The 21,951-nt window shown below is 49.5% G+C and overlaps 1 protein-coding gene across 3 annotated transcripts in view; it reads left to right on the forward strand.

Annotated features, from left to right (window-relative positions):
• The window catches only part of TBCD (tubulin folding cofactor D), a 177,164-nt gene that overhangs the window by 80,611 nt on the left and 74,602 nt on the right, over window positions 1-21,951 (forward strand). For all 3 annotated transcript variants that reach the window (XM_082679819.1, XM_082679820.1, XM_082679821.1), the window contains one exon: window positions 20,227-20,383. In XM_082679819.1, coding sequence (XP_082535945.1) covers window positions 20,227-20,383 — 157 coding nt within the window. The remainder of the gene's footprint in view (window positions 1-20,226; window positions 20,384-21,951) is intronic.

A 21,951-nucleotide genomic window follows, 5' to 3' on the forward strand; every position in this document is an offset into this window, starting at 1 on the left:
CTGGCGCCTGGGACCTCGCTCGAGCTGAGCTTGGTCTGTGCCGGGGCTGGGCTTGAGCCCACCAGGCCCTCAGGGTCCTCCCCTGTTGCACATGTGAGAGCTGGGCCCATGAGACCAAGCGTGGGGAGCATGGGGCACACGCCAGCTGAGCCGGGAGCTGGAACCATGGTCGTCTTTCTCAGGTGATGTACTTGGTTTCTCATTAAAAAAAAAAAAACCCTGAGGGTATCAATCTATTTTTGCTTATCAAACAGTTGAAAAATAGAAATGAAAGTAGAGTTTATTTAGCTGTCTGATGAGGCAGGCCAAGGGGTGTGAGAGTGTTCGGGGAAAGTTTTATTTTTGGACGTTTACCTTCCTTTGATGATGAAGCAGAGGAATTCATTTGTAACTCGAAGTCTGAGATGTGTAATACATTACTTGAATTTTAATTTGCTTATTATTCTAGTAATGCCACTATTTGAATATTTATGGAACTGGAACTACTTTATGTTTCGGAGGGGAACACACCGGCCTCCTTCCCGCCAGGCTGTCCAGTGTTTGGTGGGGCTGCCGGTTTCAGTGTGTGTGGCCTGTGGGCAGCGTTAGTGCCTGCAGCTCCAGTGCCTGCAGCTTCCGCGACTCCTCCCCAATGACGCCTTCCCCCAGGGAGGTGTGGAACCTAGCAGAGCTGAGCTGGACCCGGGGCTCCTCCTGGCTCGGGAAGCCGCTTGGGGGCCAGGACGGGGAAGGGGTTCTGCTTTGGACAGGGTCTTGGAGCCCAGTGTGATCTGGGCTGTGGCTTCTGTGTCTGAAGTGAAACTTGAAACCGTGAGCTCTGGCTTGTTTTGTCTTTGGCTGGGAGACTGATTCAGGTTTGTGACCTTGGGCCAAGATTAGAGGGTTCCCACAGCTTTCCTCACCTCTTCCCCTCTGTCTGCCTGACAGTATCATGCCTGTGTTTCAGGGTCCTCACTCATCCCTCCTTGGGCTGGTTACGGTTTTCCAGGGGCAGGTCATGTGGCACTCTATCTCCTTTTATTGAATTTGTATGTATGTATGTATGTATGTATGTATTTATTCATTAAATTAAAAACATCTTTTTTTTGGCCATGCCACGTGGCTTGTGGGATCTTAGTTTCCTGACCAGGGATTGAACACGTGCTCCCTGCTTGTAGAAGTGCGGAGTCCTAACCACTGACTGCCATGGAATTCCCTGAATTTGTATTTAAAAGGTGCTTTTTACCTGTCATCTCTGGATATGTTCACAACCACGTGTAGAAGTTACTTGGTTAAAGTAAACAAGGACAAGGAGAAAAATTAGCACACAGACTTTTTTTTTGGCTCATGCTACAAATAACGTCAGTGAAAACATAGCAATAAAAGAGCCCTGAACAGACTAAAGACAGTGAGGGCAGGCCCCCTTCGTTCCCTTGTTCTGCTTGACTCCGGCTGCCGGCCCTCGTGTGTGGTGTCGCAAAGCTCCGCTGGCTGGGCTCGCTTCCCGAGCTAGGCCCCCAAGGTCACTGTCGAAAGCCATCCGCAGCATGAATCTTTTTCCCTTTTGTTTCCAGACCTTGTTTTGGTTCTTTTTCAAATCTTCCTCTTTTCTTTACTATGGTTTCCATTCCTCTTTTTATGTGTTTAATATTCTAGGCCTGTATTTCCGATATTGTCTTTTAGGTTCTGTTTTTTGTCCACAGTGCTTGGGCTTCTGATCCTTTTGTGGTGTCTGCAGACTCTCCCTCATGTGTGTGCTTTTCTTGTGTAATTTTACATTGACTGCCTTTTACTCCACCTGTTTTGAGGCAGCTGGTTACGATGCTTGTCCAGGACTCAGGGGACAGCCTGGAGCAGGCTTCCTGTGAGTCCCTCAGCCTGGGCTCATCCCCGTCAAGGTGGTGCACATAGCCCTGGGGCTTTGACTCCTCGTGAAACTTGAGGCTGTGAGAAGCAGAAATCAGTAGGGTTGCAGGGATAAGTGGACGAATCTGGTGTCCTCCTGAGAGCTCAGAACACCTCTCTTGATTGCTGACAGTTCATTTATGAAATAGAATAGTGGGAGGAAATAGAATAGCAGGGAGCCTTGTGTCTAAGACTTAGACAACAGAAAAACAGGCCTGATACTGTGGGTTTGTGTAGGGCTCTGCAGCTGTGGTTGAGGGGCTGCAATCTTAAGACACAGAGGAATATTTACAAATGCTGCACGTTTACTAGTAAGGTCATAAAACAAGTCTCAAGAAATTTCAGAGAACCACTGGTGTACAGACTACATTTTTTGACCACAAGCAATAAAATTAAAAGTCAGATACAGAAGGATAAAGGTATGATGTGAATTTTTAGTTTGAAAATATATGGATTTCTAAATAACACATGAATCAAAGAAGAAATCCCAACAGAAATTTTATAATAAAAATTTAAAGGTAAACATGAACAGTAACAAAATTATTATGTATCAGAACTCTCAAGATGCAGCTAGTAGTGTACTTACAGGGAAATTTAAAACCTTAAGCAGGAGTTGTGAAACTATGGCCCGCGGGCCCAAGCTGGCCTTGGCCTGTTTTTGTATGGCCTTGGAGCCAAGAATGGTTTCTCCTTTTTTCAACATTGTTTTAAAAAAAAGAAAAGGGAAGCAGCCAGTGGTCTGCAAAGCCTGAATGCTTGGGCTCTGGCCCTTTGTAGAAACTGCTGCTGACCCTTCCTCCCCTGCCGCCCCAGAATATTGTAAGAGAAGAAAGGCTCAAACTGCCAAGGAAGGAGTGAGGGAAGAGGTGGGGAGACAGTGAGGGGAGCATGAGAAATGAGTGAGGGAGAAGACACAGGTCTACAAGGATCAACAGCCAAAAGGCCTACCAAAGAGAGAGACTGAGAGACTTCCGGCTTATTGACAGAGCAGGAGGGGATGCATATAAATAATAGTAAGACCACCCGGATGGGGGCTGTGAGACAGGTCCTGTGGAGAATAAAAGCCACATGTCCAGAATATCTTTTGCTGATAACTTTGATAGCTCAGACAAAATAGACAGTCCTAGAAAAATATAACTTACCAAAATTGACCCCGGTAGAGGTAGAAAGGTAACTTATCTGTGCTTTGGTATCCTTCTTGATGAATTGGGATAATAACTACCTATCTATGAGGTTTTAAAAATAGGTCTGTTGAGATATAATTTATATTCCGTATGGTTCACGTATTTAAAGTGTACAAATCAATGGCTTTTATTCACAGAGTTGTGCAACCATCACCACAATCGATTCTAGAACATTTCATTACCCCAAAAGGAACCCCATGCCCCTCAGCTGTCACCTGAAACCTCCATCCTCCTCAGTGCTGCACAACTACTAATCTACCTTCTATCACTATGGATTTGCCTATTCTAGTTGTTTCTGATAAATAGAATCATATAGCATGTGGTCCTTTGTGACTGGCTTCTCTCACTTGGCATGATGTTTTCAAGGTTCATCCATGTTGTAAGCAAGCGCGTGTCAGTATTTCATTTCATTTTTTGGCCGAAGAATACTCCACAGTATGGTTTGCTAGGGCTGCCATAACAAAGTACCCAGACTGAGTGGCTTAAACAACAGAAATTTATCCTCACAGTTTTGGAGGCTGGATGTCCTGAGATCAAGGTGCTGGCAGGATTGTTTCTTTCAAGGCCTTTCTCCTTGACTTGCAGATGGCCACCTTCCTGCTGTGTCTTCGCGTGGTCCTACCTTTGGTCTGTGTCTGTGTCCTGAGCGCCTCTTCTTATAAGGACAGCAGCCCTGTTGGATTTGGGCTCACCCGGGTAGTCTTATTTTACCTTAGTTACCTCTTTAAAAGCCCCATCTCCAGATACAGTCCCATTATGAGGTATTAGGACTTGGGACTAAAACATGTGAATTTGGGGTACACAATTCGGCTCATAAGGACCGACCACATTTTGTTTATCCATGTGTCAGCTAATGGAGATTTGGCTGCTGTGAGTATGCTGCTGCTTTACGTTCCTGCTGGCAGGGCATGGGTTCCAGTTTCCCCGCACTCTTACAGCACCTGTCATTTTCCATTTTTTAAAAAATTATAACCAACCTAGTGGGTATCTGATTATGGCTTTGATTTGCATTTCCCTAATGACTAATAATGTTGAGCATCTTTTCATATACTTGTTGGCCATTTGTGTATCTCTGGAGAAATGTCTGTTGAAGTCCTTTGCCCATTTTTAAATTGGGTTGTTTGTCTTTTTGTTGTTGGGCTGTATGAGCTCTTTGTATATTCTGGATTCTAGACCCTTATCAGGTAGACAGTTTGCAAATATTTTCACCAATTTTCACCAATTCTGTGGTTGTGTATTTTTCTTGATCTTATATTGTGTCATTTTTGATGTAAAAATTTCACTTTTTTTTTTGGCCGCACTGCGAGGTTTGCAGGATCTTAGCTCCCTGACCAGGGACTAAACCCCTGCCCTCGGCAGTGAAGGTGCGGAAGTTCAACCACTGGACACCAGGGAATTCCCTCACCATTGTTTTTTTTTTTGGTCGCACCACAAGGCATGTGGGATCTTAGTTCCCCGACCAGGGATCAAACCTGCGCCTGCTGCATTGGAAGCGTGGCGTCTTAACCACTGGACTGCCAAAGAAATCCCCCTCACCATTGTTTTAATTCTTTCATATGAGTTCTTTTTACGTGTGCAGTTTTTGGGTGTGAATGTGTATTTGTATATGTACATATACACACACGCACGTGTATGGGTTTTTAAAGGGTATCTTTAATTTTTTTGTTTTTAAATATTTGATACTTCTTTAATTAGAATTGAGATTGTTTATGAAAGAATTTGTAGTTTGATGAAAGAAGTATTATGCATTTCTAAGTGGTATGTGTTTAGATTTTATACTTAACACATGTATAGAAGCCATGCAAATTACAAAACATCCTGTATAATATGGCTTTACCTATGTTATATTTAAGATTTGAAATTCATAGTTTGGGTCAAAACTAAGATTGTGATATTTATGAATATAAAGTGATTTGGTTGTGTGTTATATACAGTGTGCTCAGAAAGTAATGTCTGTCCACATAGTTCATTATTTTAGACATGTTGATAATATTTATGCTATTTTAATGGAAAATCTTTTTCTGGATTTATTAATGAGAAACCTTGCTACCTGGGAAAACCCTTTGCCTACTAAAGTAATTTATTTCTATACCTCCCTAATTTTATCATCTGTTTCCTGCTAGCAGCAGGCCCATTTGGTGTTTAAAGTCCAGTGCAGGTTGGCCGACTTGACTGGGGAGTTACTTACACAGGAAAGACAGCTAGAGGGTCCATTTCACTTGAATTTCACGTCTGCTCATGAAAGTAGCGTGTTAGCAGGTCTCCTGGTGACACATCTGGGTGGGCATGTGGCCCCAGGATCAGGTTGGTATAGTGTGCTTGGGGTGAGGTAGCCGTGCCCTCTCCGTGCTGCCCCACGCCCCCTGCCCCCATGGGTGAGGCTCCCTGGTGCACAGTGGCTCTCGCTGCCAAAGGAACCCCCTGGGCGCTTCCCTACCTGGCCCCCACCGTGAAAGCCGTGGGGCTGCTGCTCTGCCTTACACACTGGTGGGGCCCTGGTCCCAGGCTTCAGGAAGTGAGGCTGCAGGAGCGCCCTGGGGAGCAGCCCAGCGGTCACTCCAGGAGAAGACGCACCGGCCTGATTTCTCGCGTGGCAGGCCAGCCCCTGCTGCAGGGTTCTCTGCTTGCCCTGTGCTTGGGTGCTGTGGGAGTCGAAGTGTAGCCCTGAGGTGGGTCCAGATCTTTGCGGGGGTGCAGCGGGCAGCAGGGAGGTGCTTGGGGGCTGAAGAAGTGAGGATGGAGCTCTGCCTGGGCTGTGTCATCGGGAGAGGCCCGTGGTGGTGGTGGGGACCTGCCATTTTCTGGACAAAGGGAGGATGAGGCCACACTCTGCCCCTACCTGGTGGGACCTCTCCCTGCTGTGCAGGCATAGCTATGCCTGAGGGTCTGCGTCACCCTGGGAGGTCAGTGTGGGAGGTCACTGGGGCAGGTCAGGCAGCTTGGCTGTGAAAGATCCTCGGCCTGTGGTTAGAAGTCTGCCATCCACACTCCCCTGTCCCAGCTGTCCAAGGCGGTGACCTGGGTGGTGAGATTAGAGAAGAAAACTTCAGAGAACTTGGCCCCAGCCAGGCGTGGGCGTGTCATCAATCAAATACGAGTGGCCTGTTGTCTAACATTCACCCTTCTTCCTCGTCCTGGCCATCTGACCTTGGGCCGCACGTCTGGTCCAGTGACTCTCAGCTCGGTGAGGTGGGTTCTCCTGCAGCATGGTCCTCCAAGCCTGCCAGTCCTGACATTTGTGCCATGGACACTCTTGGGGCCAGTGGAGGTCTGGGCACTGCTGCAGGGAATCCAAGGCTGTGAGTCAGTGGCAGAACTGGTCCCTGACTTCCTGGTTAAGCCTCTAATTCTCCGGAGCGCTTGTTTTTGCTTCTTTCAAGTTGTTGTACTTGGGCCACTCTGTCATCAGCTGTGGCCGTTTCCTGCGCCAGCGGCACAGCCGAGCTCCCCTCCCCCGTCCCGCCCCCTCACATGGCCTTGGCCTTGGACAAAGAGACAGGACGGACAGGCACTGGTCCCCTGGTGCTGTGTCCTAGGCGGAGCGCAGAGGGATGGAAAGAGCCTTTGTTATCTCTCCCTGAGGAGGGTCGTTCAGAGATCACGAGAGTTTAATTTGACAAGAACCATTACCTAGGTGGCTTGACAAGAAAGTTCTGACAGAGAACGTAGACTAAGGCTGGGCAGGCCCCTTGGGGAGCCAGCACCCAGTGTGACAGCTGAGAACCAGGAGATGCTCCGGCTTTGCCGGGACTGAGAAAGTGGGAAACATTTGTGTCAGCCGAGGGCGGGGCCTCCTCCTGGGGGTTCAGGCTGCCCCCATGGGAGTTCACATCTCACCTCAGTTCTGCGGTGGTGGGAGAGCTTTGTCCCCTAGTCCTGGCCCCTGGGACACACGGTGGGCACCTGGACCAGGTGTGGGCGACATCAGTGGGATGGGTTCGTGCCTGTGTTTTCCCAGTGACAGCTTCCCCTGGGTTCACTTGGCGTCCTCTAGTTCGAATTTAATAAACCACAGCCGGGTGAGGAGAGAGCCCCTGTTCGATGGCATCGCTCCAGGCGCTGTGGGGCTGCTCGTCACCGCTGCTGATGAGGTGACAGCTGCTCATGCATAGCCCTGACTCAGCGGGAAGTGTGTGCTGCGGCCGCAGGCTCTTCAGGGCGGGTGGCCCCGGGTTGGGTCCAGTGGGGATGAGGCTCGGGGGCCGCCCGCTCCCTTCTCCTGGGAGGCTCTTCCTCCTCGCAGATCGGAGGAGGCCTGTCGGGGACTTAGAAGGAGTAGAATGTTTTGATCTTAGAGAAACTGAAAATTTGGGTTTTCAGGGTTGAAAAAATTAAAAGGGAGTCTGTCAGTAGAAGGTTGTATTTTTCTGAGGATTATTTCTAAGCAGTTTTATTTGACTTTTAGTGCAGTGGGGTGATGTTGTGATGTTCAGCTTAGGAACTGTTTGCCAGCCGAGAGCTAGATTAAGGCACTTGGTTCCCACCGTGGCCAAGGAATCAGTTACCTGCGGAGGTTTCTAAACATCCAGGCAGCCACCCCAGGCCTGGGGGCCCTCCTTAGTAGATCTTCTCAGCATGCAGTCTCGCCTTGTGCTGCGGCTCTTCTGCTCCTTCAGAGTGGCTGGGACGTGGGGGCAGGTCGCCCGGATGGAGAGTAGCTGCTTGCTTTCACATGCTCCCTCTTTGGGAGGCTTGTTAACGTAGTTGGAGAAGTGAGGATTGGACCTTAATTTCTTTGTGACTTCCCAGTAGCCCAGGGGCTGGTGGTGAGAGAACCAGACCGTGGTCCCACCTGTCCCTGTCCTTGTATCGTCCACAGTGTCCAGGCACTCACCTTACTCCCAGACCAAATGCGTGGTCACAGTTTCTTTAGGCGATAGGTGGGCGGGGGAAGGGGGAAAGAGGTTTTCCTCCAAAAGTTTTAGACTCTGTTGTTCGTATACATAAAATTTGGAGAAGCTGAAAGATTACTGATGGTAAGTATATTTCAAAGGGGGTAGAGAGGGCTTCCCTGGTGGCGCAGTGATTGAGAGTCTGCCTGCCGATGCAGGGGACGCGGGTTCGTGCCCCGGTCCGGGAGGATCCCACGTGCTGCGGAGCGGCTGGGCCCGTGAGCCGTGGCCGCTGGGCCTGCTCATCCGGAGCCTGTGCTCCGCAACGGGAGAGGCCACAGCGGTGAGAGGCCCGCGTACCACAAAAAAAAAAGGGGGGGGGTGTAGAGAGGTATCTATTATCCTTCAGTTATAAAGAAGATTATGCTTGTGTGAAACATTAGGGAAATGTTTCCAGGAGGGATGGCTTACGCAGTTTAAAAAATTGCAAGGGATGTGTGTCGTTGGAGAAAGAAGGAGAAACACTCTGATTCACTCAGAACATTTTTACCTGCTGTGTGCAAGGCAGTGTGCTAGATGGTGTGGGTGGGAGGCCGCTCTGGGGGCTGTGCTCCAACTCCTCTCCACATGCTGGCACTCTGATGCCTGCCTGGACCACCTTGACGGGAGGAAGGGCGTGGTTCGGGGCGGGGAGGACCACCACACCTCAAGGGGAGGTGTGGTCCTCAAGCCTTTCAAATGCCGGTTCACAGTCAGGGACAGGTCAGTGAGCTAACATAGCACCATCAGGATTAAACAGAGAAATGTCTCTGTCACGTACACATCACAGTTTTCAATGCTGGAAATGTTCCTTGAGTCTGTTCTTAGGAGCATCTTTTTTTTTTTTTTTTTGGGCAGTACGCGGGCCTCTCACCGTTGTGGCCTCTCCCGTTGCGGAGCACAGGCTCTGGACGCGCAGGCTCAGCGGCCATGGCTCACAGGCCCAGCCGCTCCATGGCATGTGGGATCTTCCCGGACCGGGGCACGAACCCGTGTCCCCTGCATCGGCAGGCGGACTCTCAACCACTGCGCCCCCAGGGAAGCCCCTTAGGAGCATCTTAAATGAAGTGAATGCTGCACGGTGTCCTTCCTTTTCCCGTGGAGTCTTCTTCATGGGCTCGTTTCTTGGAGAGAAAGACGAGGAACCTTCCATGTGCCTTTTAACTTCACTTGCTCTTCCAGGTCTCTGTGAAGGGGTCCAGCATCTTGATTTCATGGAAAGTGCAGTTTGTCCTCAGAATATAAAACCTATTATGTCCTATGCCGATGTCTACCCGGGACATTGTCCTCACTGCTGTTGTCCACCTGTCTTTGCTCACCTTCTGCGGTGGGTACACTTCCTGTCCTTCTTCAGTAGTTCTTTGAGCACCCGAGTGTGCTGATGGGGCAGATGGCCCTGTGAGTGCTCCCTGATGGAGGTCCAGCTATCGGTTCCTGTTCTGGCCTGCTTGGAACCAGCTGGCCCCCGGGGGGTGGCTGTGGGGAAGCCCTGTCGATTTGTCCTGTTGTCTGTTTATTACTCAGTGGGTGGTGGTGGCAGAGGGTGCAGGTTGTCCTGTTTCTGGGCCTGGGGGTAGGGAATTCGGGGACCCCATGATTTCCGTTTCCTCCTTGGAGGCCTCTCGTTCCTCCTGAAGGCTCAGTTGCTCAGTCTCTCATATTTGCCTCATGTTCAGCGTCATCTTCATAGCACATGGAAATTGTGTTTCATGTCACGGGACCGGCAGCTCATTTCCCCTGCGCCAGAGAACTAGTACTGTAGGGGTCATCTCTTTACTCACAGCCGGCCTCACCACGGTCAGAAGTGCCAGCCAGCACTGAGTTGTCTCACGGTGTACAGACCCATCATGCCACTCCTTGGGATGACCACACGTCAGCCGTCCAGGGGGCGAGGCATGGTGGGGACGTGGGCACAGACCTGGACCAGGAGGAGGTCAACTGCCAGGCCACACTGGTTGGCTGGAAAGTCAACCCCTGACCTCAGTCATGACAAGTTAAAGATCTTAACCCCCTGAAGTCCTGGGGTGGGGCCTCCGCAGTAGCACCCTGGGGGGACCGGGCTCTGGAGGGAGCCACCGCTGTCCTCTTGGATGGTTATTGTACCCAAGAGAGGAGGTGCCTTTGCTTATGTTCTATCTTAACATGTTCGTGTATTTTAATTGATTTTTTTTAAAAAAAGATGTGAGATTGTCTCTTAAAATAGGAAAGATACTTGTTCAGGTTATTTTACAGTACAGTCCAAAAAGTGACATGTAAAAATTAATTATTTAAAGAAAAGCACTCTCCTGACTGAGGTCTTTATTTAAAGTTTTGGACACCTGGGATCATGTGAAGTGTGTGTTTTCGGCATTGTGTCCCACGAAGAAGGTCGAGTAAACTGGCTGAGCACCTTGAGCCCAAGGTTACTCGAAGGGTTACTTGGAACCAGCTGGTTTAGAACGGTTTGTTTCTGTACCGGGTAGACACCAGATATTTATTATAAACAGTCTAACCAGGAGTTCCCGTGGAAAGTGTACCTGCTCGTCCAGCCTCGTGGAAACTCACCACGGCAGTCACAGTGGCATTTCCTGTATTGGGCACTTGCTTTGACTTTCAGTACCTTCCTTAAACCTCTTTGGAGCCCAGGGAGCTGAAGGGGAGGAAAGACGTGCCCGATCTCACCTGGGTGGATGCTGTGGTAGCAGCAACAAGGAATCCATGGCCTCAGAGGTTGTCAGCCATCCGGCTTTATTGGCATTCTGTCATGGCCACCCCCAAGGGTGAGGGGTGGGGACCACTGTGGGCTGGGTGGGGTACCCGCTTGGGGTGGGGTGGGCTGCTGTGGGCTGGAGGAGGACCCCTGTGTGTGTGGTGGGGGGCTTACCTTCTGTCTTTCTGTCACCTCAACTGGTGTCAGATCTTTTGTTTTTTAAATTTTTTTCTTTTTTTAAAAAAATTTATTTTTTTGGTTGCATTGGGTCTTTGTTGCTGCGCGTGGGCTTTCTCTAGCTGCGGCAAGTGGGGGCTACTCTTGGTTGCGGTGCACAGGCTTCTCACTGTGGTGGCTTCTCTTGTTGTGGAACACGGGCCCTAGAGCGCATGGGCTTCAGTAGTTGTGGCACGCGGGCTCTAGAGCACAGGCTCGGTAGTTGTGTCGCGCGGGCTTAGTTGCTCTGCGGCATGTGGGATCTTCCCAGACCAGGACTTGAACCTGTGTCCCCTGCATTGGCAGGCAGGTTCGTAACCACTGCGCCGCCAGGGAAGTCCTTTTTTTTTTGGTAGTTCATATTTATTTTTTTATTGAAGTATAGTTGATTTACACTGTTGTATTAATTTCTGCTGTGTAGCAAAGTGATTTGCTTATACATGTACGTACATTCTTTTTTTTTAATATTCTTTCCCGTTATGGTTTATCATAGGATATTGACTATAGTTCCCTGTGCTATACAGTAGGACCTTGTTTATCCATTCTGTGTATAATAGCTTACATCTGCTAACCGCAACCTCCTACTCCATCCCTCCCCCAACCCCCTCTCCCAACCCCCTCTCCCCTGGTAACGCCAAGTCTGCTCTCTGTGTTTGTGAATCTGTTTCTGTTTTGTAGATACGTTCATTTGTGTCATCTTTTAGATTCCACATATAAGTGATGTCATGCTAATTTTCTCTGTATCATTCCAGTTTTAGTATGTATACTGCTGAAGTGAGCACACAGGTCGTTTTAATGTTTACTCTTCTTTGATTTGTCCTCCTCTCTTCTCTGATCCATGTTCCACGTAGGAATGGTTTCTAAATGGAGTAAATGTGTTTGATGTTGAGAAGGATCAGTGCCCCCTGAATAGTGGAAAAGTGTGGAACCATATTTTAAAGTGTTGTATTGTCTTTTTTAATGATTGTGAGGATCATGTGTGTTCATTATGGACACTTGGGACAGTGACATAAAGAAGCAGCTAAGGAAACCTGGAATCTTGCTGCCTGGAGATCAGCCCTGTTGATGTTGTGGCAGATGGGGGTCGTGAGCATGAGTGATCTGGGGCTCTCTCAGTGTGATGCATGGGCTGGCTATGCAGTCCAGGTCCTGGGCTGTCCCTCTCTGCCTCAGTTCCCCACCTCTCAAGGTTAGTTGGACAAGGACCTGGCCCAGAGTGAGTACTGATTGTCACTGGTTTCAGCACACGAGCCATTGACTAAGTATAGTGTACTTGGGGGTTCTGAGTGTCCTCCTGTCATTTAATATTATTTTGGGTGGCAGTTTGAGTTGCATTGAATGGTTCTGTTGTATTTAATCACCTCCCATTCCCCCTCCCCGTTATAGCAGGGCTTTATTTCTGCTGTTTCAAACCATGGTCGCAGCAGTGCGGCTCTCGTGACAACTTGGGGGCGCTCCCCGGGAGGCCCAGGCACACAGGATCAGGCCCGTCTGACTGCAGAGCTGCCCTCACCACTTTGTTACTTGCTCCTCCTGAGTCCATGGTGAGTGGCTTGAGCATAGACCAGTGCCTGCACTGTCTCCTCAGGACAGGTGTCTGGCAATGGACTTGTTAGTTCAGGGTCAGCTTGTAGGCGTTCTGCCCACAGCCCTGTGGGTGGGTTAAGGTGGATCATGGCCACATGGCCTGCTGCATCAACATGCATGTCTGGGGATTTCGTTGAAAGTCAGGTTCTGTCCGTGTGATCTTCAGAAATGGCTCTCTTGTCCTCATTTTCAACATTCACATTTTTTCAACTTTCTTCATCCGCTGTTTCTCCTCTTTTTAGGTTGGGATGTTTGTATGATATATGTGAACTCCTTACATGTATTTGCCATCCCATCTTTATCCATTATACCACATTTACGTCGTTTGTTATTTGCTTTAAAAGTTTAAGTGTATTGATCTACTGAGGTTTGAGATGCTTTATGCAGGAATATTTGCTAATCACTTCCTTTGAGCAGGTGATGTGGCAGGAACTGCCCTGTACACCGAGGGGATAGGGCACAATCAGATGGAAGAGTAGGTGCTTCTTGTTTGCCTCAGTATTGCTTTGTGATTGTGTTAAGCATTTCAGAAGGTCCTGCCCTCAGGCAAGACTTTTCCGGCTAAAACAGTAACTTCCTTCTGTCTTGCCTTGTGTTTCTCTTGTGAGGAGAGTCCTTATCTTGGCTAAATATGCATCACAGTAATGGCTGTACCCACTTAGCCTGGACTGTGGGCTTCACTGTGGGGGGAACTTGTGTTTTCACAGCACCTGGTGAGAGAGCGTCTGTTCCTGGCTTCTCGACAGCTGAGCCTTGGCTCTGAGCCACAGCACTGTGGGCAGTGGTGGCGGGGGTCTTGTTCATAGGGAGGATGCGTGGGAGGGCTCTTGGACCAGCACAGCCATGTGACTTTCTGTGGAAAGGGAGAGGGCTTCATGGATGCTCCCACTGTGGCAGGTGAGTGTGCTTCAGGCACCTGGGGGAGAGTGTAACCAGGGGCCCACCCCAAACCGCACAGGATGCTGCTAAGATCCCGTTCCGTTATGTGCTGTGGAGACGAGCCCTGGCTGGGGTCTCCCAGTGTCTGTGGGGCGGGGGTCCTTCACCCTCCAAGGAAGGCCAGCATGCAAGTCTGAGTGGTTGGTGCTGTGGCTGGCAGTGCTGCCCACAGGTCAGCTAAGGGCCTTTGGGAGTTTTTCAGATGTCCTGTGGGAACCGAAAACTACATGTCTGTGGAACCAGATTTTCTGTCCGTCATTTCCTCTCCCCCAGCAAATTCAACATATTTTTTTCTGAGCAAGTTGGACTGCATTCTTTAGGAAGGTATGATGGCTGTTTGTACTGGTGGATGAAGTAGAAGTTCTGCGGTGATGGCCACACCTGCTCCCGGGAAACTGGTACTTTCCTGGGCTCAGACTCTGGGCAGGCAGGTTCGTGGTCTGAGTGTTGGCTCCCCAGACAGCGCCATCATGTGGCCAGGCTCAGAGGCATCTCGGGAGACTCAGCCAAGTGTATCCCGGGAGATGTTATTCTAGGGCGTGTTGGGAGATTTGGCCCAGTGCATCCTGGGAGATATCATTCTAGTGCATCTCAGGAGACATGGCCCAGTGATCCTGGGAGACTTGGCCCCATGCAGTGATATTCCTTATGTGATGAGTTTGTTTTTAAATTAGTATAATTCATTACTTATCAAAACACATAGCTTCTGTGCTGGCTGTATGATGATTTTTTTGTGGATGCTGAAAAGTACACTGGGTTCCTCCTGACCTCTGGAGATGTGCATTTGTAAGCCTTGCAAGTGGGGACTTGGTGCTCTGAGGGTTAAGTCGATTCTCTCACCTGGAGGCTGCTTTGTCCTTAGGCGATTGGTGTTAGACAAATGACATGCTGTCTAGAGAGAAGGGTATTTAAATTACATTGCTGGACTCTGGGTTGCCAAAAGGAAGCCCTCTGGGGAATCTTATATATTTGACATGTATTTGCAGTGTGTAATTGGAACCGTGAGAAAGGTCTTTGTTCAGTGCTATTGAAGAGTTTTCTGTATTTTAAACCTGTTGGATCTGGAAAGAGTTGTTAGTTTTTGAATTCTTTTCTCTGATAATGACTTCTTATAAAAGTTTAGGGCAAAGACTATTTCTACGTCATATACCACCTTCTCCCCCAAAGCTCTGTGATCGCTCAGTACCCTGCATGGACTGGGGCTGGTCTGTCTCTTGTCTTCCTGTCCCTGGATATCAGAGCTGGAAGCCCAGAGCATACTTTCGCACAGAAGAGGCTGGTGAAGGCCTGAGAGGTCGGGAGCAGCCATGGGCCTTTCCCAGGAGCAGCAGAAGCAGGCCCGACCCCGTCCTTCTACCCCTGGGGCACGGTACTTACTACCACCTTGGGATGAATTGGAGCCGAGAGCCCCACTTTCCAGTTTTCTTGTTGAAGAAATCCATCATCTTGCTTTCTCTCCTTCTGAGCTGTTTTACTTTATGAAAATCAAATTCCTTTCCAGTGACTGTGAGGCAGGTGTCCCACCGTTGCTGTCAGTGGCTGCATAGTCCCCTCTCTCAGACCCCAGTCCAGCAGCGAGGCCTGTGTTCGTTCCTGGCAGCACTTCTTCACCTGCACTTGGATCTCAGCACTAATGTTTGTGGCAGGTGTTATAAATGGGTCACTGGAGCTTTCGAGAGAAAGATTTTGAAACTGCCCGTGCCAAGGACTGGGGTGGGACTTGCCAGGGAGGCTTTGCCAGGCAGCTACAGCAGCATGGCCACATGGGTGGGCAGGGCTGGCAGTGAGACCCTGAGGCCCAGGCGGGCTTGGGTCTCTACTTCTCTGACCTAGCTCTGTGGGAGGCTGCAGGAGGACACAGGGAAGTCCAGCGCCTTCATGTCGTTGGAGGGCCAGGCAGCTACCCAAGGACATCACATGCATATGTATGGGTGCCAGGGACCAAAGTTGGGGTTTGTGGGGGTCACCTTGCCACACAGAACTCAGAGCCCACGTTTCTCACCGATCTTTTCTCTCTCAAGTAGGGTTGAGCCCGAGTGCAGCATACGGCTCCCACTGTCCTCTCACAAACTGACCTTCTTCCATTCCTTGAGACAGAGAAGTGGATGGGCCAGAGAGCAGAGCCAAGGAGTCTGTGGAGCGAGTGAAGACTGGCACCTGGAGCCACACATGGGTGGTGGGTGCGCAGGTCCTGACCCTTGAGACAGAGCAGTGGGCCAGATGAGCCTATGGTTGGACCTCCTAGTCTCCCAATTTTCCCACCAATAAATGCCAGTCAGCCATGCGGGGGTCTCTGTTGTGCTGAGGCAGACGTCTATTAGTGGGTACAGATGACAGTGCGTGTCCTTTTCCTCGTGACTGGTCAGCCTCACGAGCCATCTCACAATTACTTGGGGTCAGGCTCCCCCAGCCAGAGGCAAGCAGGTTGAGGGTGGGCCCATGTCCCTGTGGAGGTGGACTTCTCCCTGGGGGCCCTGAGCATTTCTCAGTGTAGTAGTTGGGTGCGACGTCCACCTGAAGTAGAAGTGGACAGTACTGACCGCTGTCATTCATAGTTGTCTATTTTGAAATTGATTTTGTCCAATGGACGGATAAATTGGGACTCAGCAGTTAGCATCCAGATTTCCCTCAGGCTATAGAGTTGCTGAACAATCTTCCCCAGAAGTGTCTGGGCAGCTGGGTAAAGTGGCGGTTTTAGAGAATCTGGGGCGGCAGTGACAGCGAGTTTATGCGATGCTTCCCCTCAAGGTGCCACAGCCTGCTAGTTTTGACATGCATTGGGCCATGAATGGGCTACGCTCTTAACACAGAGAGTGAATATGAACAACACTAGGAAACTAGGAGTAATTCCAGGTAAACTAGAACTTTTCCAGGTAAGACAAATGAAGACCAATTTGAAGCATTACAGATTTGGTTTAGTTCAAGTTTGGATAATAATTTTTAAATCGCTAATTAGATTTAACTACTTTATCTGAAACAGTTGTGGTAGTGTCCTCTGGTTTGGTTTGGCATTTATACATGCTCCGTGAGTCTTTTTATTTTTTATTTTATTTTATTGAAGTATAGTTGATTTACAATGTCACGTTAGTTTCAGGTGTACAGCCCAGTGATTCAGAGAGAGAGAGAGATATATATATATATATATGTATATAATATATACATTCTTTTGCAGATTCTTTTCCCCTAAAAGTTATTATAAAATATTGAGTATAGTTCCCTGTGCTATACGGTAGATAACTTTGTTGGTTATCTGTTTTATATAAAGTAGTGTGTATATGTTAATCCCAAGCTCCTAATTTGTCCCTCCCCCCTTTCCCCTTTGGTAGCCATAAGTTTGTGTTCTATGTCCGTGGGTCTATTTCTGTTTTGTAAATAAGTTCATTTGTACTATTTTTCAGATTCCACATGTAAGTGATATCATATATTCGTCTTTCTATGTCTGACTTACTTCACTTTATATGATCATCTCTAGGTCCATCCATGTTGCTGCCGGTGGCATTATTGCATTCTTTTTTATGACTGAGTAATATTCCATTGTGTATATGTACACTACCTCTTCTTTATTCATTCCTCTGTTGTTGGACATTAAGATGGCTTCTGTGCCTTGGCTGTTATAAATAGTGCTTCAGTGAACATTGGGTATACATGCTCTGTGAGTCTTAACTGTATGCTTCAGTTTTAGGAGGTAGACAAAGAGGGACAGGTACTCTTTCAGAAAGCTGAGCTTAGTTCCTGGTGTGCTGACTGGCGGAGGCAGACCCTTGTTAGCTTCAGTGGCTCCTGCTCAGGGAAGTTTGCCTGGTGCTCCCAGGGTATGATGCCAGGCAGAGAGGGCTCCGGGGGCTTTGCAGGTGGGAGGGGTGGCATGCACCTGGTTGTGGCCAAGACAGATGCGAGGCCAGTGGGGAATTGGTGTAGTGGCCCTGGGGCGCTCACGAGAGGGAGCCATGGACAGCTTGGGCTCTGCTGTGCTGAGGTGAGTCACTAGGCTGACCAGAGGCTGAGGCTGGTAGTGGTCCAGCAGTGATGGAGGGGCTGGGCAGGGAGATGCTGGACCAGAGTGAAGGGGTCCTCTGCAGAGGTGTGGCTGCTATGGGTGGGGTAGGCCTTGACTGGACACAGGGAAGCAAGGAGGGGCAGCCCTGGGATGACCACTGTGCCCTGAACTGTGCCCCAGAGGGGCATGGGCCACTGGCTGACATGGGATGTGTGGGTGAGATGGGCTTTGTTTCAGACGTTGTGGAATTTGAGGGGCCTTTGCATATCCCGTGTGGGGTGTTGTACTGCCATTGGGTTGAAGACATGAGAACTTGGCAAGAGAGCGGCTCCATGTTTAGAGTCCTCAGCCTGCACAGAGGAGGAATAAGGCCAGCTCCAGGCGTGAGTGACCTTGGTGTCCACAGCGTGGGTGCCCGGCCAGAACTTTGAGTGCAGGTGCCCTTGCGGTGCTGCTAACATTGAGGAAACATGTTCTTGAGGTCCTCAGTCCTGGTTGAGATGCATATAACTGATAACACAATGTCTGAGATTTTTATTTTGGAGTACATTTATTTTGTGTAATTTCAAGTAAATTTATGTGAACATTTACAAATCTTATTAAAAGTAATCATCATATGTATACAAAATAAATGGTACAGAATCACATCTATTTTTTGTTGCTCTCTATGGAGAATCAAAAGTCTTTAGATGCAAAAGGCAGAGGGGACATTTGTGTATAATATTCACAGTTCTGCCATTGTTTCTTTTGATTCTTTGCCTAAGACTGTTTCTGGGTACATTTCTTTGGAAGATAATTTCTGTGATGATAGTTGCATGTGCAAATAATTGGCGCTTCGTTTTTCTTAAATCCGTACCTTGAGTGTCTTTTCTCAGACTGCAGATTACAGCAGAGAGAGAAGATAGAGAAGAGAGAATTGAGGTGCCCAGACCCAGGGGAGATCCCAGTCCAGATGTGCCTGAGAGGGTGGGGCTGCTGCAGGGAGGGCTGGGCCCCTCTGGCTGTGCCTTTGGTCACTTGGTGCATTTTGTGACCCTGTCCATCTCACCGCTGGCTCTCTGGCTCTTTCTTTGTTCGCTTTGTTCAGTGGTTGATCTCCCCTGCTGTCTTATGCATCGACCTTCACACGCTCACACCAGTTCATGCACGTGAGAATCGTGCATGAGTTGTCTGGGCACCACCTGCCCCACATGGGACGCTGCCATGTTCCAGTTCTACCCTGGACATCTCTCGCTGTGTCTGCAACATGTGGCCTGAGGGGTGGTGCTGCTGAGACAGGGAGACTCTGGCCGTGTGCACAGATAGAAGAATGTGCTCCCACCCCTGGCCTCCCGGGGGGCATGGGCTCTGTACCTGTCCGTCCACTGTTGTGCTCGGTGGCCCAGTGTTGGATGGTGATCCACGGAAGCGGTTCTGCCCTGGTGCCCGGGAGCTGGCATGTGCGGCCACGCCATCTTCTCAGAACAGATACTCATTTTCACTTTATTTTTATTTATTTATTTTTTATTTTTGTGGTATGCGGGCCACTCACTGTTGTGGCCTCTCCCGTTGCGGAGCACAGGCTCCGGATGCGCAGGCTCAGCGGCCATGGCTCACGGGCCCAGCCGCTCCGCGGCATGTGGGATCTTCCCGGACTGGGGCACGAACCCGTGTCCCCTGCATCGGCAGGCGGACTCTCAACCACTGCGCCACCAGGGAAGCCTTCATTTTCACTTTCAATACTTCTCTAAACACTGTGGGAGCTGTTTAGTGTGCTTTACGGCAGCATCGTTGTCTGTTTTGAATCAGTAGATTGAACTGATGTTCAGTCTTCAGCATGTTCTTTCAGAGAATTTCATTGAGTGTGATGTAAAAAAATGAATACTCTACCTTTGAATTGTTAGTTAAAAATTTTCTGAGGGTTATTTCTATTACATTTTACTATTATAATCCTTTTAAGAGGTTTTAAACAATTGTTCATTTATAAAATTAATTCAGTACCTTTATACTTTTAAAACCCTATGCATGAGTGTTTTCTTTTTAAGTACATGTCTCTAATAAGCAAACCTTTCCCAAATACTTGAAATACATGAATCTGATAAATTTAATAGGTAAATACAGTACAATTTCAGCTCCCTTAAACATTACAGTGCTTTTACCATGTGTCTTAAATTCTCTCATCTCTTTATAAAATCAAAAATTACATGTGCACTATTAAAAACTCAGTGAGACATTTTAAAATGGAACCAGAAGGACAATCTGTATGGACTTCAAATTACTTTAAATATCACAGGTGTTTTAGGTAAGTAAATGTATCTGGGTTATCCCTGGAGTTAGCACAGAATGACCATGGGCTTTGCTTTGTCACCCTAGTTCTTAGCCCTAAAGCTCGGTGAGGTCACAGATGCCCTCTGAGCAGAGCTAGGACACCTGTGTAACGGGGTCTCCTACCTCCGAGCTTGCTCACCAGCTGGTAACTGCTTTGCGGCTGAACTAGAAGCCCGTCTATCGTTCGTGGTCCCCTTGACAGCAGGACTCCAGGGTCCGGTGTCCTCTGGATCAGATACTCTTTCCTCATCAGAAGGTGTCCCAGGTGGTGCTGCTCACCCTCGTCTTGCTCCCGTGAAATGCCAGCCCTTTCCCTTGCTGCTGGTGGCCTCTGTGTCCCTTTGTGTCTCCTTGGGCCCAGCAGCGTCCCTTTGGTGGGCCCCGCAGGCATGTCCGTGCCGTTCTCTAGGAGTTTTGGGGCAACTTTTGAGAAACGTTTTCACCTGCCTCTCTGGGGCTGAGGTGCCAGCAGGGTTGTGGTACAGTAGGTGCGGCGTCTTTGGAGCTGAGTGCTGCTTTGGCTGCATCACGGTCTCTGTCTCCCATGTGCAGTTGTCACCGTGATCCTGAAGGCGCTGACATACGAGGAGAAGCGGGGCGCCTGCAGCGTGGGCTCCAACGTCAGGGACGCCGCCTGCTATGTGTGCTGGGCCTTCGCACGGGCCTACGAGCCTCAGGAACTGAAGCCCTTCGTGGCCGCAATCTCAAGGTAAAGCCTGTTAAATGATTTTCCAATCACTGTGGAGGAGTGACAGCATTGGCTCGCCTGCTTCACTGTCTGCACCTGTGCAGTGAAAACCAGCTCAGCCTCACAAGGCTGGAAAAATACATTTCCCCTGGTTTCCTGGACAGAGCAGTGAGGGCAGCAGGCTGTGCCACCCGCGTGGGCCTGAGCCCTACTTTTAGGATCCTGTGTTTGTGCCCTGGAAAATTCAAAACAGATGTGTCCTCAGTATAGTGATGTTGTGAGTTAATTTTTTCCCTGTCTCCTGTTGGACTGGAGTCCCTTTGACGTGAAAAGGGAGGTCAGGTCTCTGCTTCTGGTTGTTGATTAAGAAGTTGGAGGAGGTGGCTAAGCATGGCGGCAGCCTCTGGGTTAGTCATGGTTGTAACACTGATCCGATGGCTTTTCCTAGGAGATGGATTGCAACATTGTTCTCAGGTCCTGGAGGCCGCCTGCCACGAAGGAGGTGCCGTGAAAAGAGCAGGAGACCCCCCAGGTCTCAAAGCATCCGCACGGCAACTCTGTCCTGACATCATCCTCCTCCGGTCCACGCATCGGGTCCCTCCCACCTTCTGAGCGCCAGCTGGGCCTGGGGGAAAGCCGTGGAGGGCATGGGCCACTCTAGGGTCCGGAGAGGGTCCTCAGACCTGTTTACTGCTCCGGATGCGTGGCCAGGCTGTATTTCTCAGTCTTTACCCTCACGCGAAGGAGGAGCCTGCAGAGCAGCTTGAGGATTCTGACCCCTGCTTAGGGAGACGCACTGCTTCCCAGGAGGTTGTAAAGGTGTCTGACCCCTTCCGGTCCTGTCCATCCTTGGGAGGGGACAGGTGGGGTGGGAGGGCAGTAGGCTTGTGGAGGTACCGTGGCCTGAGGCCTGGATGCGGAGACCAGGCTGCCTGTGCCTTTGTCCCTTGTTCCTGCCCTCGGGCGTGCGTTCCCCACTCTCTCATTGCTCTGCAAACGGGAGATCGTTTGCTGTTTAATGCAGCTTCAGGGAAGGCGCTGCCTACTGCTTTCTTGTTCTGCTCCTCCGCTTTTTGGAAGTTGCTTCTGTAACTAGAGAATGAAGCAAAGAAGTGTGTTTTGCTCATTGTTTACATCAGCAGTCACAGGATGATGAACCCTTAGTTGGGTGCTGTCTCATTCAGTGTCACGGCTTCCCACTCCTCCAAGGACGCTTGCCTGGAGCTAAGCCAGACCTGGCTCTGCAAATGCCACGCTGCCTCTGCCAGAAGCAGATGTGGGGGAATCTGGCTCCAAATGGTCATTCCCATTTCAGAGTTAAACCATCCCGACAAGGCTTCTTTTTTCAGTTTAACCTTTGTGGCTGAGAGCTTGGAAGGTTGCAGGAACCTGGGCCCCTGCTTTCTCCAGGGACTCTCTTTGGTTCAGCCCAATGGGAGAAGCATTGCCAAGGGCTGAAGGGTCAGTAGAGGCATTGGGCCCAGAGGTGGGCAGCCCCCACTCACCACGTCCTCTGCTTCGGGGAGAAGCTTCTCATTGCCCCGTAGGTGAGAACGTCAGAGTCACAAGACCTCGTCACCAACTTGGAG

The sequence above is a fragment of the Grampus griseus genome, assembly GCF_964374135.1.
Source record: "Grampus griseus genome assembly, chromosome: 20".
Classification (NCBI taxonomy): Eukaryota; Metazoa; Chordata; class Mammalia; order Artiodactyla; family Delphinidae; genus Grampus; species Grampus griseus.